The sequence below is a fragment of the Manacus vitellinus genome, unplaced genomic scaffold (genome assembly GCF_001715985.3).
Source record: "Manacus vitellinus isolate BGI_N305 unplaced genomic scaffold, ASM171598v3 scaffold_42_pilon, whole genome shotgun sequence".
Lineage (NCBI taxonomy): Eukaryota > Metazoa > Chordata > Aves > Passeriformes > Pipridae > Manacus > Manacus vitellinus.
The window spans coordinates 1,973,436-1,993,802 of record NW_021940553.1 but is presented as its reverse complement, the minus strand read 5'-3'; the positions used below and the strand labels follow the sequence as shown (position 1 = coordinate 1,993,802).

The 20,367-nt window shown below is 41.5% G+C and overlaps 1 protein-coding gene across 2 annotated transcripts in view; it reads left to right on the top strand.

Moving 5' to 3' along the window:
- Positions 1-405: 405 nt before the first annotated feature.
- CUNH18orf25 (chromosome unknown C18orf25 homolog) overlaps positions 406-20,367 on the top strand; it is a 44,943-nt gene continuing 24,981 nt past the window's right edge. Inside the window, exons 1-2 of one of the 2 annotated variants that reach the window (XM_029962142.1) lie at positions 406-547; positions 14,689-15,505. In XM_029962142.1, coding sequence (XP_029818002.1) covers positions 14,782-15,505 — 724 coding nt within the window. In that variant the 5' untranslated portion in view covers positions 406-547; positions 14,689-14,781. Of the gene's footprint in view, positions 548-2,793; positions 2,844-14,688; positions 15,506-20,367 lie in introns of those variants that run through there. The other variant, XM_018078780.2, reaches the window with a different exon arrangement.

Genomic DNA, 20,367 nt, shown 5'->3' with positions numbered 1-20,367 from the left:
ATTTTTTTTTTTTTTTGCATTGTCAAGTAATTCTAACTTTTAAAAATGAGTAAGTAAATCTTTGAACCCATAAGCATCTCTTTAAAAATGTAAAATTTCTTTTAATTCCCCCTCCCGCAGATTCTGTTTAGTTTTTACATCTCCTCTGGTACTTGTCAAGCATCACACCAAGTAATAGCTTCCCTTATGAGCAAGGACTACCCTATTTCCTCTTTCCAAGCTAAAAGTTTAAGTACAAACAGTAATAGCTCTCCCCTTGGAATGACAAACAAATGCTAAATTTAAAATCTCTCTCTTAAAGTGTCTTAATGTTGCATAAGCCTTTTAAAAACATGTTTGACCTTGAGATGAAAACCGAGTATGGTGCTCTTCTGAGGTCTCCATGGTGTGGTTCTCCTGCCCTAGTTAACACCTGTAATTGCTGTTCCTGTGGTACAAGAGCTGGAAGTCAGGCAGTCACAACAGCACAGCTTTCCCTGCTGCCCTGGAGGAGGGAAACGTGGCCTTTGAGGAGGGAAAAGGTTCTTAACAAGCTCTGAGGAGAACAGTAAGTTGCTTGTCATGTGTTTGCTAAACCCAGCCATCCCCTTCTATATATGCGTATGATACCAAAGCAGTGAGATGAAGTGTGGAGAAGTCGTCTGTCCAGCAGCAGTAATTTTTAAGTATTCTGAGTATTTCTCACCTCTGCTGATTTAGAGCAGCCTGGTGCTGGCACAAGAAACTCCAAGGGGGGTGGGGGTGGTTATGTGGCTACTGAAAGCTAATAAAACACAGCTTTTTGTAGTTCTGGCGTCCCAGTGACACTGGTGTTTTGTCTGGGGAGCCAGGGGGAGGGACCCTGTGTGTGATGGAAGGCAGTACGTGAGCCTGAGCAGCTGCTTTTCGCCCTCCAGTGCGGGGATAGCAGTTCTGACTCATTTTTGAACACTTGAATTTGTAATTACGCTCTGTCAACTGTTTCTGTTTGCTCTTCAGCCTAATTGCTGGTCAGCATCGTGAAGAGGTGGGATGAGAAATTCCTGAGAAATCAGGAAGAGGAGACGGCTGTGGCCTTACACACTCAGATGTGTGATGTGTGTGGCAGGGCAGCCTGGGCATCTCAGTGCACAGAGCCTTGGTGGGAATTACAGTGCACAAACCAGTCAGGATGCTTTAAACTGGGTCCTGCAGAGGGAGGGGGAAAGGGAAGGAACCTGAAGCCAACCACAAGGCAGTTGAGAACGGGCTCAACACACAACAGCAAGCCTTGCTCTGACTGATAAAGGAGAAGTAGGAAGGATGTGTGGCTGCCTTGAACAAACGGGCACTGTGGAGGAGGTGGGGATTGATGAGGTAAGGTGAGATTGAACCAACAAAAAGTAGATATGGAGTGTCATGAGGGGCTTTGAACACTAAACATCAAGGAGATAAGTTGGCGTAAGTTGATCAGAGCAACAAGAAATAATTGCCTTGGCTGTCCTGGCACTCCCCCCCCCCATCTCCTTGATGTGTATTTTCCTTTGAAATGCAGGCTTCTTTGTGTGGATTCTGTTCACTTTTCTTCACTTTCTCTTGTATGTTATCACATCAACTGCCTCCTCCACCAAGGATGTATGTGCCACCCGTGACCCACCTGAATATCAACATCTCACTTAAACATCTGTTAATGAGATGGGAGTCTCTACGTACCACACAGTGAAAGTGGCTGCAGAACAAGTAATCCACCTGGCTGGTTACCCTCTGACCAAAATGCCCACCATTATCTAGTGATATTAGAAGCTTTGCAGACATTTCCAAATGAGTAGTTAGTTTCAAGCAACCTTCGTGTTATTGTCTGTAACATTTCAGAGTTAGTTCATGGTACGTTTTGACAGAATTGGATTTGTGGTCAATCTCAGCTTCTGCAGTTGACTCACTCAGAAAACTCTAAACATTGGCAGAAGCTGAGCAGCAGAGTTAATAACACATTTATTGGACCACAGTGAAAGATTTAAACACAATAGCTAGCAGTGTGTAACTTGCACCTCAGAACAAGCACTCTGGGAAAGAAGTAATAAAACTTGAAATTCATCTTTGCTCACTTGAACCTTATTAGCAGCAATTGGGAACTGAAAATGAAACAGCACTGGGAGAGGGCATAGTGCTGGGAAAGAGCTCGGGGTTAAAGTTGTGTGATACAGTTGTGTTGATGAACTGAGATGACCTGAGGTTTATGTGAAAAGGAAACAACTTTTGGTTTTCCAGAACCAAGATAAGTGGTCAGCACGTAAGTGGGAGTTCAGCCTTTAACTTTAGCACAGAACTGTTACCAATCTGTGGCAGCAGATATTATTGCAGGGAACTTGAACAACACAAATCAGCACAAAAACCATGCTTTCTTTCACATCTCTGTTCCACGTTTTTAATGCATACTGCAGTTCTGAGTCTGTGAGTGCAGTGTGTACAAATGTGGAATTCTAAGCAAAAAGAGAACTAGATGAAAGGGATTTTAAATGGAAATGTGCATATAGTGTAAAAGCCTCTGCAGTTGCTTTCTCTAGCAGAGTTTGTCTTTGAGCTAAGCTGAGGGACTGATACCTTGTCACTTGCATGGTGTTACTGCTTAAGGGTTAGAATTTAAATGTATAGTTGTCTGTTCCCACTCCTTAGTGTTGCCTCTTCCTGTGTCTGACCAGCCTGAATGGAGCCTGTAGTGGCTTCTCCGTGGCCGTGAGTGGCTCCCTGCAGTTGGGGCACACGTGGATTAGTGATTCAGGACTGGAAATGAGATGTGGCTCCGTCGCGCAGGTGTTGCTGTTACTCTGTGTCAGATGCATTACTGACTGCTCAGGGAGGTCAAGTAACCTGCCCGTGGTCATGAGGTGAGTCAGCTTCAGATTCAGAATGATCCATGCTAATATCCCTTTTTATTTAAGAAGGTATTTAGGGGTTTTGTATCAGTTTGACCACGTAGTCTGTCTGTCCAGTGCTCAGAAACTGATTGAAGTAGCAGAATAGAGTACAGGCTTCAGTATTATCACACCTTGTGATGTTTGCTCTCAAAGACTGCTTAAAAGCTGTTAGTACTCAATCTGACAACTCTTAAATTCTAAACAGAACACGTGGTCACTTTTTAATTAGACTCCGGTGTTTAGAGACTTTAAAGCCAGCATTTTTCTTTCAATATATGTGAATCACGGATTTGACGTTATAGTGAGGCTTCCGTAGTGTCCTTCACAATGCTCTTCTGCTTCAGTGCTTCAAAATTTCTTGGAAGTGAGCAGGAGGAGCCAGACCTCGATTGGATAAGTGTTCCTCTTGCTACCTTTCTGCTCTGATGCCTTGTTCCGCGGTGCTTGATCATTAGCATTTCACGACTTATTTTGAGAAGGCAGATCCAACATGGGTAGAGGCCAAGTGACTCACAGTAGCAGAGCTGGGAATAAGAAAGAGCCAGACTTTATAATGCCAGTTGTCTGCATGATGAAGCAATTACCATTTCAGTAATTTGTTTTTCATTGGGAATATTGCATTTCCATGGTACCGATGTGAGGTTGGTGCTGCGTGCTCCAACAGTGCTGTCAAACTTTCTGAAGCAAAAAGGAATGCTATGGTAGCCAGGTAAGGTTGAGACAGTGTTGTTCTCTTGTACTGAGGCTTTTACATCAGCTGGTAATTCTCCTGACTCCTCAGCTAGCTCTCCTGGTTCGTGCTCTCTTGGAATGCCATCTCTTGCCAGAAAGCCAGTTCTAAATAATCTGGCAATTTAGGGAAAAATGTTCTTAAAGAGTAGCGCAGGGAAGCTGTCTACTAATTCGTAATTTGTGGTTGGAAATACAATGGTTTGGAGGCTGTCTCCTAATTAAGTAAGTTGGATGAAGTGCTGGTAGTCTGGAGCCTCACTGTGTTTGATTAGAGGTCTTTTGGAAATTAAGTTGTCATTGTGGGAAGGAGTGGGCTCGTGGGTAGCAGTGTCCATGAGCCCATTGCTGACAAATACAACTTGAGTTGTCAGTGGCCGTGGTTCCTCCAGAGCTGGTAACACTTATTGATGAGCACTCTGCAGTCTCTGTGAGGAGTCATAAAAAACCCCCTGTATTTCTTTGGGCGTTATTTTTTGGAAAGCCTTTAAGGCAAAATTTCATTTTTCATGGTTCCACTTACTGTTATTAGTAAGTAGTTTTAAAGGCAATTTATGGGCTTTTGATCTGCTCACTGTAAGAAATTGTTGAATACCATAAAACTAAGCTAAGGAAATCCACTGAATATCTTGCCAGAGTTCACTTCATAAGCCCTCAATAATTAGCTATAGACCTCACCTCAATTTCCCTTGTTTGTTTTACAGGAGGAAAATGTTTTTTCTACTTTTTAACATCTATAGTGGATTTCACTGTTTGTCTGTATGAAACTTGCCACCCTTCAGCAACAATAAGACTGTGTTGAATGAATGGAATGGGGTTGAATTAATACTCCAGACTTGATGCTCTTTTTTCCATCTATCTCTCCCTTTTGCTGGGAAAGTTGTTTATATAGTTTATGTCTGCTGTTGCTAAGGATTAGTTTTATGCTGAAGAAAGTTCTGCCAGCTGAGCCACTTTCTCCTAAACAGGAATAATAATGCAACAAATAATTTTAGGGTAAATGGTGTTTTTATTTTTGGATAAGTAAGTCGTGTGGGTTTTTTCTGGGAGGGGGAGAGGGTGGTTTTGTGGTGTTCTTTTTTTTCTCCTGTCAGTACTTGCAGGCCACTGCTGAAACTACCTTTTAATTTTCTTTTTCTCTTTTTGTAGCTGGTAACTTGGTATCCTGTTACATACTGTTATTTAATTTCTGTAGTCAAATATATGCAAAGTTCTTCTGTGTGTTGTGGGAAAGAAATGTCTGTTTCCTGGTCTGTCTGTTGTCCTCTTGAAGTTGAGCTCAGATTTCTTCTCCTTTGCCAACTGGGAGCAAATACTGTAGAAAGAGTCTGATAGTAAAACCCATGTTAGAGGCATTATTCAAAACACACATGTAACTGGCTTTTGGCCTGGTCAGTTCTGTTGTTTTGAAATACCCAAAGCAGCTTCTGTTCATCTGTAGAACCAACCTGTGTTTCCTTCACACTGAGACCTGTGTCACGAGTGCTTTCTTCTTTTAGGAGCACTTTGGGCACATAAAGGCTGTGCTATCAATTGCTAGCAATCTAGGGGGTGCTGAAATCAATCAGCACCTCTTGTTACTGGCCAAAAACAGGTCAAGGGTTTGGTGTCAAGAACAGCCCAACAGCAGTGGGTATCTTCCTGTAGAATTTCATCATTTGAATGCCATGTGACTTTGCCTCTAGTGTATTGATACGATTTATTTTTCAGTGGTATACCTGCTGAGAATTCACGTTGCAATATTTAGATTATACTGCTAGCTTAGTAATTAAAGGAATTAATAATGTTAGTGGTTTTGTGGATGAGAAAATGACTTGAATCAGGGTTTGTTGGGCTTGCAGCTCTTGTCTGTAGAATTTAGGCACGTCACCTGATCTTCAGCTGGCCAGACCATAAAATGGGTATGTTACTGCTCTGTGCCAGGAAGATACTGCTCTAAGGCAAAGACATTCATTGGTGTTGAATTAAAGTATTTGAAGCTTTAAAATTCCTGAGGGTCGGTTTTGTTTATTTCCTGTGGCAAAGATGCATAAAAAGGTCTGATCATAAAATATTTATAAACTGTAGAGTTACTTAGTATCTCATAACTCATCTTTGTTTAAATGGCTGTTGTAAATCCACAGCAAGTCTAGTTCAGTGCCTTGAGCTCTTGAATGGCTGTGAGAGGTGGGGAAATGCTGGAGAGTCACTGGGAAGTGCCCAGGAGACAGACCAGGAGGTGCTAGTTTTGGTTAGGTGGGCACCAGGGGCCCTGGAAAGGAACTTTACACAGAACTCGACAAAACAAGACAAACTTATCTCCTGAGAGCATCTCTTGTCCTGATGTCAAGGGTTGTGCAATTCTGGAGCAGTGTTTGGCAAGACCTGGTGAATCCCCAGCGCTCTGCCTTGCTCCAGGCCTATGGCTGCTGCCTGCTGTGTAAGGTTTCCTGCTGCCCCTCTGGATCCTGGCTCTGATCTCAGCCCAGGTGCACAGCTTTCCCTTGGGAGGTGGAGTTACCGGAGCTGGTGGGTGCTCACAGCCCTAGGGGGAGGCAGGTCTGTCTCTTTTCAGTGGCACTGATCTGTGGGATGGATTAAAGGCTCCATGCAGCCCATGTCCCATGGCACTCATCGGTGCCTCGAGGTTTCCAAGCAGCACAAAAAGCAAGGGACATTTGCGCCTGTCCATGCTGGACTGGCTTTGATTTTTGTGGGAGACAGCACAAGCCCTTCTAGAATGAATCCTAGGGAAGTGGAGGAGTGAAGATGGTGAAATGGTGGAGTCACCATCCCAGGTATGGCACTGGAGGACATGGTTTAGTGGTGAATATGGTGGTGGTGCTGGGTTGAAGATCTTAGGCTGGATGATCTTAGAGGTATTTTCCAGTCTTTGTGATCTTGGGACTACTGCACTGCTGATATGGAATTACTGCTTTGAAGTTACATTGCAGTTGTCCTGACCTGCCGTTTGGAGCTATTGGTGAATAACACAATGTTGATTATTTTCAGATAAACTCTTCTTAAGACGTGCTCTGAAAATTAGGATTAATTTGCTGCTGTTATACTCAGGCAATTTAAGATACGGCTTTACTGTGAGCATTCTTGACCAAGGTAGAACAATAGACCAACATTTCTTGAGAAGAGGAGGCCTGTTTATACAGAGTGAGGAAGCACTGAATACATTTCCTTCTGGTAACAGGAATGGGTAGGTAAAGTGGAAAGATTTGTTAAACTCAGTATCTTAGAAAAAGGTGGTCCATCTGTGTGATGATTCTCAGTAGGGTGATCTTCTGCAAGCTAATACATAGCAGAGAGAAAAAGAAACAAAGCATGGCTACCCTAGCATTGATTTCTGCCACTGGTTTTGTTGATAGAAAAAAATTAAAAGTCAGTCACTTGGAACAGGTAGTAGTAAAGATATGCCCACTCTAATTTTTGGAGTAGAGAGCGTTGCAGACTTTGAATTGCTGTGCCTGTGAGAAAAATGGGTTCGCTATGATAAAGAAGTGAGATTTTTCAGCAGGTTGAGTGCAGCTGGCCCAGTGCTTTTATCTGTGTGCAAGGACTGTGATTATTTTTGTTGTGGGATTCCAGTGCAGCTGGGGAATGTTTTGGGAAGCCTGTGTGCAGACTTGTGAACTAAACCATAGCTGGTAGTTACCTTTCCTCTGAAAGAGACAGAATATGTGCATTAAACGTTACAATGCAAAAACCTGTATTTAAATGTGAAGTCTTGCTTCTTATTCAGGATGAAAAGTGTTTCTTCTCAAGATTACAAAGGATGCTCCGCAAAGCTTTGTATTAACACGCAAATTTGTAATTTGTATTCAGTCTTGGATAATTTGTATATGCAGCCTGTTGAGCACCCAGTAGGTGCAGTCTATTTTTAACCTTCGTTTATTTATGCAAAACCAGTTGAAATAGAGCATTAGTTTAATCCTTTCTTCTTTTGTTTTCCACTGCAATTCTCTTACCCTGTCGGTTCAGAAGGGTCCTATTATTTGGGATTGCTACCAGGCCTGATTTGTGAATCATCTGATAAAAAGCCAGCTCCACTCCCAGAAATGTGCCTTAGGTAGAATTGTATGCCAGTGAGTCAGCTTTAGGGCAGCATTTTCAAAGGAACGCTATATAAATTACATAGTATCCCTGTGGGGGTGGCACGGTGTTATGAAAAATCTGCTGTAGAGCATCGAGCACACACATCCACACAGAGCTGAGTCAACTGTCTTGAGCTAAATTGAGTGAGTGCTGGTCTCGCTCCTCTCGTTTTAAGTGCGCGGGTACGTGTGATGCTTACAAGAAAATAAAAAAGAAAAAAAAGAATGTATGGTATCCTGGGGAGGAACTGAACAAGCTGGGAGGTCCAGAAAGCATTGGTACTTCTTCTACATTTATCTGGATGCAGATCAGTCTTTTCTGATAGAGGTCTAATCATTTGGATGGGTGCTGTGTTAGTTAATTAGAAATGGTTGCTCTCTGCCGTAGGGTAATGGCTATAAGCTGACAGAGGGCAGGTTTAGATGAGATACTAGAAAGAAATCCTTGACTCTGATAGTGGTGAGGTGCTGGCACAATTTGCCCTGAGAAACTGTAGCTGCCCCGTTCCCTGGAACGTCCAAGGCCAGGTTGGACGGGGCTTGGAGCAACCTGGTCTAGTGGGAGATGTCCCTGCCCATGGCAGGGGGTAGAACAAGATGATCTTTAAGGTCCCTTCCAACCGAAACCCTGTCTTCTCTGATATCTGTATGTGTTGTTTGTACTAGAATGTTGCTGGCAAGTTCACTGATTAATTCAGTGTCAGCTAATGGAAAACAAGGCAATTCAAGGAGGGACAAAAAAGCATGACCAACACACAGCTACACCTACATGGTTTTTGGTGAAGCTTTGCAAGTGGACAGGTTCATTATCACTTCTCATCTTCTGGGTTACACGTCCTTCTGCCGGAAGACAGAATAACTTTGTTTTTTGCCAAAAGCTTTTCCTGTATTATGAAGCTGACATGAACTGTGCTTTACAGTCAGCCCAGGCTGTGTGCTGCTTCTGTCCTTTCCTAACCCACCATCCCCAGACACACAGTCTGTCGAATTACCTTCAGAGTTCTTGACGAGCTTGCCTGTGTGTTTACATTCTTAAAAATAGTCAGCTGTTTTACATAATTTTATTAGCCCGTGTTGTATGCATTTGTCATTACCTCTTTCACACCTCTGATTTATTCCATCTGTGCTCATCTGCGTGAGATAATGTAATCCACTGGTGATGGAAATAATTGTTTGTGTAAGAACAAGCCATTGTAGTATTTAATTTCACATAAATATCAAACATATATTCAGATTTAGATGAAAATAACTGACTTTTGTGGCATTGGAACTGTGAGCAGGAAGGATCTGGAAGGATCTCCAGTTAGCTATGTACTTTGAACAATTAGCTTGTATGCAGCAATACAGTTTAACTTTTCATTTATGTAGTCACACAAGCCTAAAGAACATACATGTTGTTATTTGCTGCAATAATATAGGTACAGTTTCTCATTTTTTAAAAAAATTACAGCTTGCAAATAAATGGCAAGTGGTGAGAGGAGGTGGGTTGTCCAAATTGTTTTCTTTCAGCACTAACTAAAATGACACTAAAAGGCAATGTTCTGCTAGATAACTTTTTTCATTTAAGCAATTGCTAGAATCAGCAGAAGAAGGTGATAAGCAGGGAAAAGAAGTGGTTTGTTGGACTCTGATTAAGAGGAAATGTTTTAGGAATAAACTAAAGTGATTTTAACAGCAGGCTGCTGTGAAAAGTGTAGTACCTGCAAAGTAAGAATCTGTCCTGTCCACAGCTTCTGAAAAAAAGAGCTGGTTTGCTTTGTACAAAATGGGCATTCTTTATCATTAATCCATTCAAATAGCGCCTGAAATGACAATGTACAACTGAGGTTAAGGTGTCATGGTATTTATTAAGTATTTCAGGCTGTTGAGAGATATTCCTTGTTCAGCTTAAATAAGCTGTAACTAGAATGAGGAACATTCTAACTGTTAATATATAAAACTGTTAATATATAATACTGCATGATTTAGTTTGTTGTTTGCTTGGCCTGAGTAGCTGGACTTGATGGAGCCTTCAACCTCAGAGTTCACAGCAAGCTGTGAACTTAACACCTTGAGATGTTTTTCTGGAATGGAGTTAGTTTTCTTGGTAATCCTCCTACCAGCTGATACAGAGCTGTGTTTTGTCTTTGGTGCATTTAGAACACTGATAACACACCGATGTTTTAGTTGTTGCTCAGTGCTGACTACCTTGAGTCAAGGGCTGTTCTAGTTATATGTACTCTGCTGGTGAGCGCCAGAAGCTCACACCAGAAGATCAGGAGACAACAACCACCAGCAAAAGCTGCAGCTCCGCAGGGGTTGAACAGCCTGCCTGCATGGACGTGGACATGGACATGAACATGGACATGAACATAGAGGAGGAAGACCCCAGACCAAAGAGGCCAAGAGGCGCAGACTACGCGCCTGAGGGGCTGGTGCGTAAGTTGTGTAATTGCCTGGGGATGTCTTTGTTCAGGGTCCCTCTCCAGAGGCACCCACATCCAGCTGATCTGCTGCTCTGCAACTCTGTTTCATTATTTATTTTTATAATCTGATGCCTCTCTGCTGTGGGAAACCTGCCATCTTCAATAAGACTCTTAGTGCAGTGGTATATATTACGTGATAGTTGTTCTTTAGGAAGCTCCTGTCAGCTCTGGGTTTTTTCTGCTTTTAATCACTTTTTTTATCTGCAAAAATGCCTTCCCAGAGCAAACAGTGCTGGGAAGGGATTGCTCAGGACCCTCACCTGTGTCTAGGCTGAACCTGTGAGTTCAGGGTGTAATGAGACAAAACAGCAGGTAGCTTTTCATCAGATTTGTGTTTTTTCTAAAGGGATAGTTTCTGCTTACCCTCCCTTCTCTCCTTCCTGACGGGTGTGGCAGAAAATTTCACTTACTTTCTCATTTTGATTTCTGCTGGCTTAGTTAAAGGAACCTACCCAAGAATGGGTTCTGGTGCAAAGGAGAGAATATGACTGTGCAGTCACAATTAGGTGGGAAAAGAGTAAGGGACAAAACTCATCCTTATTAGTGGCAGCCAACTGTTGGAGAGGCTGGGCTGCCTTTGCTAACCTGACCTTCAAAATCCTTCTGGATTTCTTAACTGAACTTCAGATTTCCTCGTGTACAAATGATGTGCTTTTAGAAATGAGTCCACAATTTCAAGATGTTTTCCAGGTAGTGGTTTAATAATTTCTGCATACCAGTGTGTTCTGTGTGTGACTGGAGAATAATGTATTTTCTGGTGGAGAAATCTAGCACAGAAGTTTTTACAGAATTGCCTTTTAAAATAATTGGTCTGGTATCTGTCGATTAGTGAAAGAATGACATTTCCAATCAGTGTGTAATTAAGTATCCATCTGTGTCTGTAAGCGTCACAACTTATTCTTCAGTGCTTTGTTCTCACTGCAGTAAAAAAAATGGTCTCTCTCTAGCACCACCTTGAGATTACCTTTTCTAGTACTGTTGCAGGAAAAGTGAGTGGCAAGAAAGGAATGGGGGTTTTTTAATATAGTCTCTTCTTGCTGATCTATACATTTCTCAAGTATAACTAAATAAGTACATTTTTTTCACTCTTTGAGACAAGGCTTTCCTTGGCGTGGATATTTTCCTCTGAACTGCCTGTATTCCTCCCTGCAGCAAAGTCTGTTTGAGTCATGCTAGATTTTTTTTTTTCCAGTGAGAGAAAGACAAAATTGTGGTTTATATACATACTGGAATTGGTGATGTCTAAATAACCAGTTGAAGGGACCCAGAGAGTACAAACCTCACCAGTGCAGGTATTTTTCCCATGCACAAAGAAACACATGTCAGTGTTGTTGCCCTGTGCTGCCAACTCACTGAAAATATAATTCACTGATCGCTGTGTGAGGGATTAAACCAGTGTGGCTGGAGTAGTTAAAGTAAAATCCCACTTAAAAATAAAAAAAAAACCTATAAAATTATTATAATTAGACTTTTAACAAGGTGGCAACCTGTTGATGAAACGTTTTTTGGGGATTTTTCTGGCTATCAGGCCGGAGACATGAAAAGGCAAGTACAGGTGTTGTACTCCCCCTTTGGGAGCTGTGAGGCAAATGATGTTCCCAAGCAGGATGTTGGTATAAAAAAGCCTGTAGTTCACTTTGGCTGCCCTTTAGCTTCGTGTCAAGCTCTCTTCATTGTGCTCCCCGGGCTAAGAGGCTGAATAGGGCAGAAGCTGTTCTGCAGTTATTAGTATGGTTATTTAAATATATTTTCATTCGGCCAGTCTAATGCGCTTCTGGTTCCTGTCTGACCAGACTTTTCTTTTCCCCGTCTGTACATTTCAAAACTCTTAGAGAAGGTGTTTTTCATTTCCAACTGCATGACCAGAGCAAAGCTGGGATTTGCACTACCAGGTACGACACAAATCCCACCGTGCAGAAGTCTTGGCCAGTCGTTCAGTTGTCAAATCTGTGGTTTACTTACCTTTGTAGTAGGAGAATTACTGGATAACGCAGATTTGTGAATGAATTACGTAGAAATACGGGTTTAATTGCAGTATTGAGATGCATTTATGCCTCATAACGTGTGTATTCATCATTTGGGTTTGTCGATGCTTTTCTGTGGCCTTGGAAATAAGTTGTTCCTACATGATATTTACTGTTTATGTTAAGTTACTATCTCCAGAAATTCTTCTTTCAAGTTGTTTTCAAGAGAGTTTTACTCAGTGCAAGTATTCACAAATATTTTTCTTTATATATATGTTCCTGTATTTTGCACTATGCATTTTATGCATACTGCAGTGTGCAGTATGCATATTATTTTTGGAAGGAAAACGCTGGGTTTACCCTTTGGAGTTTTGGGTTTGTGGCTTTTTTCCCTCTCATATTTAGCAGACCTAGTCTTGTCATCTTCATCTTCTTTGTGTTGTCCAATTTAAGCCAACCTTTCTTTCCTTAACTGGTGTTCCTGTCCTTTAACTATTTTCATGGTCCTCTTGCACCACACAGCATTTCATTCGTTAGCCTGAAGGAAGCACAAACTGTTTTAGTATTCTTTAAAAATGGAGTTTCAAAGTGGGTTTGGGCAGACAGGACAAAGCTGAGCTTGGCACAGCACCGTGCTGGAGATTACATACATATAATTACATATGTACAATTGTGTACATACAATAACAGGCATCTTGGGATGGATCAGGAAACTGAAGAAGGACTGTCAGGGTGCAGAAAAATTCTGTCTGAACCATCCAAGTTTCCTCAGGATGCTCAATTACTGACTGGCCTTCTCTGCAGAAGTGCATTTTTTTTTTAGATTAAATCTTACTGCTGCTTTTTCTTGCTCACACTTTGTTTTCTGAAGTGCCATAAATTTATTGTTTACTATGACTTTGAACCTATAAAGAATTTGTTCCATACCATTGATCTGCAAGCGAATGTGGTAGTTGAAAGATCTTTATTCTGTGTTGAATTCCAAGTGAAAATCTAGGTGAAAGGCAAAGTGTGAATAATGAAGATAGAATGATAACTATTGATCTCTCAAACAAAATTTCCTTGAGGTAGCTTTAGGTATTTTTTGGTAGATAACATGCAAGTTATCAATCAGATAAACAGCTTGGGTGTTGTATTTACGCTGAAGCAATGCCATTTGTTAAATTATAACCTGAAGTAAAATGCAGGATAGTGGTGTGGGTGGATAATGTTTCATGCTTGCAGCCCCTACTACTTGATGCTGCTTTCCTGGCAGATCTGAGAGGAACTAGGTCAGCCTTCAGGTACTCATATAACCAGGACTTGTTTGGGAGACGCTCAAGGAGCTCTCAAATGGTGTGTTAGATACTCCTAAAACATCTTTACGGGACTCACCAGTGTGGTGGTTCTTGCCTGAGAGCAAATCTGTGTTACATGTAGCTAATGCCTCCAAAGACAGTGCCTATAGCCCTGTCTCTGACAATTTAGTAGCACTTCCTGCCGGTTCTTTAAGTCTTTTGTACCTCAGGTCAACTGGCAGAGCAGTTCCACTGGAAAAGGAGGGTGTCTGCAGTCTTGCTCTGTGATGTTCAGCAGCTTCTTCAGTTTCTGTGCACAGTGATGAAATTTCTCCTCTGTCACGTTGGTACAGTTTGGAAATCACCAGAAAAACTTTGTAGTTTTATGAGGCTGAGGTCCTGTTCAGCTGAAAGTAGACTTCCCATAGATATGGAAACTGAATTATATTGTGGTCTGTCCAGGTGGATGACTGCCAAGTCTGGAAATTTTCAAGCTGGTGCTGTTAGGAGGACTAAAATTGTCTGTTAAAATATATTTAAAGGTCTAGGTAAAGAAGTTTGACATATGTTGATTATAACATATTGATTAAATTTTATAAGCTAGGAGTTCAGAAATATTTTTATTATTTTCTGATCTGTTTTGATTATTCCAGTGAAGTGCACCATGTTTAATGTGTCTCCAGTACCATCTTTCATGGATGTGTAAAAACAAAGGAATAGTTCAGTGTAACAGGATGAGTTCACTAGGAAAAAGTAAACTGAGAAAACCAACACAATACTGAAAAATACAATTCTCTGCTCTGGAGCCAGGCTGGGAGAGCTGGGAGTGTTCAGCCTGAAGAAGAGAAGACTCCAGGGAGACCTTAGAGTCCCTTCCAGTGCCTAAAGGGGCTCCAAGAGAGCTGGAGAGGGACTTTGGACAAGGGACTGGAGGGACAGGACAAGGGGGAATGGCTTTAAACTGGCAGAAGGCAGGGTTAGATGGGATATTGGGAAGGAATTGTTGTCTGTGAGGGTGAGGAGGCCCTGGCACAGGTTGCCCAGAGAAGCTGGGAAGTGTCCAAGGCCAGGTTGGATGGGGCTTGGATCAACCTGGTCTAGTAGAAGGTGTCTCTGCTCGTGGCAGGGGGGGTGGAACTGGATGGGCTTTAAGGTCCCTTCCAACCCAAACCATTCTGGGATTCTGTGAACCATACTGTCTATAACTGGAAGCAATGGGTTGTTCAGGTAATACTCTGAAGAGCAGGGATGAGTGAGCTATTTGTTTAAATTATTCTTACTGTTCTGTTCTTGTGCAGGGTGCTGTATTGCTGAACACCACATATAGTTCATCCACTCTTCCAGACCCTGTGCTCAATGCTTTAATACCAGGAGGACCTTTCTGCTCTGCAATGAAGATGGAGGCAGTGGGAAAAGCTGAAGAACTTGCTGATTCAGAAGTTCCACCAAAGGCTTCTGAAAAGCAAGAGACTGCTCCTGATGAAGACGGACCTATAGAGCTCGAGACACAAACTGAGAAGGACAGCATGCCCACTCCAGCAGACTCTGCAGTGCTCTCTTCCATGCCTTGCTTGCTGATGGAACTGAGGCGAGACTCCTCGGAGTCCCAGCTGGCATCCACGGAGAGTGACAAGCCAACGGGCAGTCGAGTTTATGAGAGTGACTCTTCTAATCAGTGCATGCTTTCCCCTTCTTCCAGTGGGCATTTGGCTGACTCAGACACATTGTCTTCCACAGAAGAGAATGAGCCCTGTCAAGCTGAAGCTGTCGCAGAGGGAGACCCTTCTGCAGTGTCTGGGGCCGCAGCTGGGAGGAAATCCAGGAGATCCAGGTCCGAGAGCGAAACTTCAACCATGGCTGCCAAGAAAAACCGACAGTCCAGTGATAAGCAGAACGGTCGAGTTACCAAGGCAAAGGGTCACCGAAGCCAAAAGCACAAAGAGAGGATCCGGCTCCTGAGGCAGAAGCGGGAGGCAGCTGCTCGCAAGAAGTACAACCTGCTGCAGGACAGCAGCACCAGCGACAGCGACCTGACCTGCGACTCCAGCACCAGCTCATCCGATGACGACGAAGAGGTTTCAGGGAGCAGCAAGACAATCACCGCAGAGATACCAGGTAGAGGATGTTTTTTAAACTGAACTGTAAAGGCATCTGACATCGTTTCTCAGCTGTCATGCTAAGTTAGATGAGTGACGCTTGAGACAAAAAAAAAAAAAAAACAAACAAAAAACAGGAGAACTGCAGCTCTGTGTAAATTTGAAGACTGCAGTGTGTTAACGAGACATGGGCAAATATTAAAATCTGTTCTGAGGTTTTGGTGCACTTTTGCACACCAACAAAGCATAGCAATGGTAAATGGGAGGAAGGACTACCTTTGAATTCTGGAGTTTTCAGATCTTTTCCTTTGTAAGCCTATATGAACTCCTGTCAGTGCTGTCAAATCCCATTAGATGGTGATAATCGAATTCTTAAGATAAGTGGCCAGCTTTGCTTTAGTAAAAAAAGACCACAGCTTGGCAGTTATGTTAGAAATGGCACAGCAGACCTCTTGCCTGTGTTACAGCAAGGCCCTGGCCATTATTGCACTTGTTCTGTGCTTTCAGCTCAACATGTCAGTGCATGACAAGCCTCTTAGCCTTATTCTAAGTTCTTGCAGATTGCAGCTGGTCACCTATTTTAGGATATAAACATGATTACACAGGTGCCCAAGCTACAGTCCCACCTGAATTTTCAATATCCTAGGCAGAGCTGCCACTGTTTTCCTATGTCCTAAGGTTCAGTAATTTCTACACTTTTCACTTTCTGACGCATTTCTGTTAAGATGGGAGCTAGCAAATTATAGGGGCCTTCTTGTAATTTTGTTAGCAAAAGAAAGTTGAATTCTTCAAGGTTTTTGTTTGCTGAGTCTTTGTTATTTTATTGCCTCAAGTGCCGTGGACAGGATTTTGTGTGAATTATTCTTGCAGCATATTATAACACAGAACCATCATCCTATGGCAATTTTCATATGGCAATCAGAAATAAAATCAGAAATAAAAATAAACCTTTTGGCTTGCCAATTTTTACTGGGTTACACGCCTTTTTGCCTCTTATGCTAGAAGGTGTTTTTAGGGGGTTTTTTTGAGAAAAATCTTACAAAGGGCAAGAACGTTTAAAGGAAAACTGCAGAATTAAGTTGCTGAACTAAAGTTTGCTAGATTAATTATTTAAAATATTTGCAGCAGATTTTACAAATTACTGTTTTAACTGAGTTGATTATGGTGGATGATGCTGTCCCCATGAAAACTGGCGTTTTTCCCACACCTGCTAGGAAGCAGGTTGCACGAAGGAAGTAAATGTTTATTTTTAGAAAGTCTGGGAAAGGCATAATATCCTCCTATAATTACTGTGTAGTAAACTTTTAATAGAGATCTAAAATTATTTTTACCAATTTAGTAGTTAGGCTTTCTAGCTTCTACCTTTTTATTCATTATATTTACACTTTGGGGAATTAAAGCCCAATTTAAAGCCTGTTGAAGAAGACTGTTTCATTGAGTTTTGGGACTGGTTCCTCCCCACCTCTCAAAAAACCCCAAAACTCACAGAATAAATCCCCCTGGTCATATGCTTTTTTTTTAAGTCATAAAAGTACCTTGTGAACCAGAGGGCACCACATGGTATTTTCAGGTTTGCTTGGGTTTCTCACTGCCTTTGCAGAGACCTGAAACCATTCCAGGGCACTTTGAGTGTCTCACTGGGCTCTTGGTCTTAACCATGAGATGCTTGTGGTGAAATGATCGCATTGCAAGGACGAACTTAATTTATTGGTGATGACAGCAAAGCCCAGTTTAACCTGCAGTACGAGGTGTTGCAGTGCACAAACCATCCCGAGGAACGCTAACATTTGTTCTTACTCCATAGCATGTGTCATCTGCTTGATGCTAAGTTCCATTTAAGACATCGAAACCCTTGAGCTGCCCTTTTGGTGCCATCTGGTGCGACGTGAACCTGCCACGTTGCGGTTCTCCTTTAAATAGGAACAGCTCTGGTTTGTGGGGAACAGCTCACAAGTGCAGGAGAAAAATATTCTCTGTAGAGATAAGGACAAAGTCTGGCCAAAAAAATGCATTCTGTGCTGCTTGTGGTTTGAGGAAATGTTGTGGACATGACAGATACAGTGGAACTGCGAGTCGGAGTCGAACTCCCAGAGCTCCATCCCAGTGGTGGGTTCATGTGCCATCTGTGATCCTCCCTCCTGGAACTGGCAAAGTACTGCAGTCCTTCTTGTGACTAGAAAGCCATTTTAGTGCACTTAGCATAACACTGTGAATATCCTCAAAATTTAGGGAACAGACGTGTAGGTAGAAGATAACTCAGGGTATTAAAAAGCGTGACTGGAAATTCAGGCCGTGAGTGTCCTCTACACACAGTCAGAAGCTGAGAGATTTAACTCCAGGGTCAGGACGTGAAGAAACTTTTGCCTTTCCTTTTAAAAGAAGTCTGTACACGTTGATGCAGAAGAGTTTTCCAGGTAGCCTATGTTCCCCCTTAGTCTGCCTGTATTTGGACAGTTCAGCTGCAGTGTTGGTTACTGACTCAACACCTCTTACAGTCGGGGCTCATTTTCAACCATCTGTTGTCTGAAAAATAGCTTTGCCAACAGAGATGCTCTAAAATTTTTAGTGACAATAATGTGGCCTTCATGACAAAGGTTACATGTACTCTGACTCTTAAATTATGGACACAGGGAGTGGATTCAGCAGCCAGTTTGCTTGTGTGTGGTCTGAAAATAAGGCTGCCACGTTTGAGAATACAGTACTCCTTCATGGTGTGTCACTAAACCTCTTCCATTTAAGTAGTGCAGTTATCTTTTTTTTGAACTATCCACACCACTGGCTCTGAAATAGGTTTGGCTAAATTTGTAAGGTAAGGAAAATGTTCAGTGAAAATAATGCCATGAAGTTGCTAGGAGAGCAGTTGTGCTACAGTTCTCTCTGCTGAACTCAAGTGTACTGCGGATTAAAATAGTGGCAGGCTTGGTTTTCTCCTCAGGAAAGATTGAAGAGTTGAGATATTGCTGGTGGTACTTCAATACAAGTATCATGAGCTGCACAGGAGATAAGCACAATGTAAGTTGTGTTATTCTGAACGCATCCTGTGGTGTTATTTTACACCTGAAAATACGGGTTCAGTCTAAACTTCATGTGTGCTCATGAGAATTGTTTCACTGACCCGAGCAGTCGTAAACTTGGGCTCTTTATTTCAGGGAATGCCATGATCTTTGGGTTATTGCAGATGAGAAGCAATTTTTTACCTTTTAGTGACTGAGCCTCTCTGTTGGCATTTAGGATTTTACCATTCTTAAACACCATATAAACATAGCATAAAAGTCCCAGAATAGGTTCTGCTGGACTTGCTGCTGCTGGAAGTTACTCCTTTAAACAGTCTCACTTTTGATGCTGCAACTTGACTCTGAATGCAATTGGCATGAGAGAAAGTCTGGGAATAAATATTTATTTCTCTGTAAACACTTCTTTCTTGGAAAAAGGAAGAGGTTTTTAAAAATAGGAAAATATTGGCATTTCACTACAATTGTGCTTTCTGCAGCTCGGAAAAATCTGAATTGAAGTGGGAGTGACTCATGTTTCAGGCTTTCAGAAAAATCTATTAAAAAGTTTGAGTGTTGATGTTGGAAAAGTCTCAGCTCACTTTGTTGAAAAAGAAAAAAAAGAGAGAAGAGTTTTTTTGGTACGCAGAAACCCAAAGAAGGGGGGCACAGTGTGTCCATGTTCCTTCCTCCCAAGAATTGTGCACAGACCCTCGAAGAAGCATCTCACAAGGGATGAATTTGGTGCAAGCTACTCAGAATGACAATTATATTTAACAGATAGGAAAAAACATAGTCTGTCAAAAGTGGTTTGCAGTAAGATGTTCATTTGGAAATCTGTGGCCTAAATGACACAGAGGAATCAACCACTCCTAATTAGAATGAAAGGGAAGCATATCTTAAATTTTTACATTGTCAGACTTCCTAAATTAAATAACTTTGGATTTGGTTAGTACTTAATAGATCTCATAAAGAGACAGTGTTGGGGCATTTCTTAGGTGCTGTTTTGCAGGAGCTGGTGTCTTGAAAATGGGATACGAATCTTGGATTCTGACCCCTTTGTGACTGCAAATTTCTTCACCTGTAAACTTGGCATAACTTAAAAAAACCATTACAGAGGTTTAAGTTTCTAGACAGAGGAGGGACTAGTTAAATAAATGCTAGCATTTTTAATATATAAAATTACTTTTTTGGCTTAATTTTTTTCTTAGCCCCAAAATAAAGAAAAGATTGAATAAGGCTTGTTATAATAACTGCAAGGGAAGCATTCAAAACATTGATGCTGCTGTAAATTGTAGATGCATTATGACTGATGCCTTTTAAAAATAGTATTACAGGGTTATATATATTTTAATACATAGTTTCTTCAGTTTACAAAACAATTTTGTCAACTTTATCATTCTAGTTCATTCTTAACTTTAAAAACTTAGGTAGATTGTCTCATGTATCACCATCAATAGTTTTTACTTAAATAGTAATAAATTAAATATAAATTAATAAATTAAAACTTAACATTACCTATTAATAAACCTGTGGAAATCAGACTGTCATTTAGTTCCTTGATTTTAGGATAAGATCCCTGACTAGTGACAAATAAACAGCATTATATTGGATGTTTGATGCTAGGAGTAATTGAACAGGAGAAATATTTTTTTCAGGGATGAAAAAGATATTGAATACACAGAAGTAACCAACCCATCTTTTAGGAATAAGTTAGCATATCACATAATTATTTGTAGTTAAAATGCAGTAGGAGGGATGTAAAGTACTTGCTATAAAGTAATTATTTTTGAGCAGAGGACCTGAATGCTGAATTTCCAGCCTGTCTGATAGGTAAACAGATGGGGAAATAGACTTAAAAATTAGGGGGTTTTGTAACTGCTCGTAAATA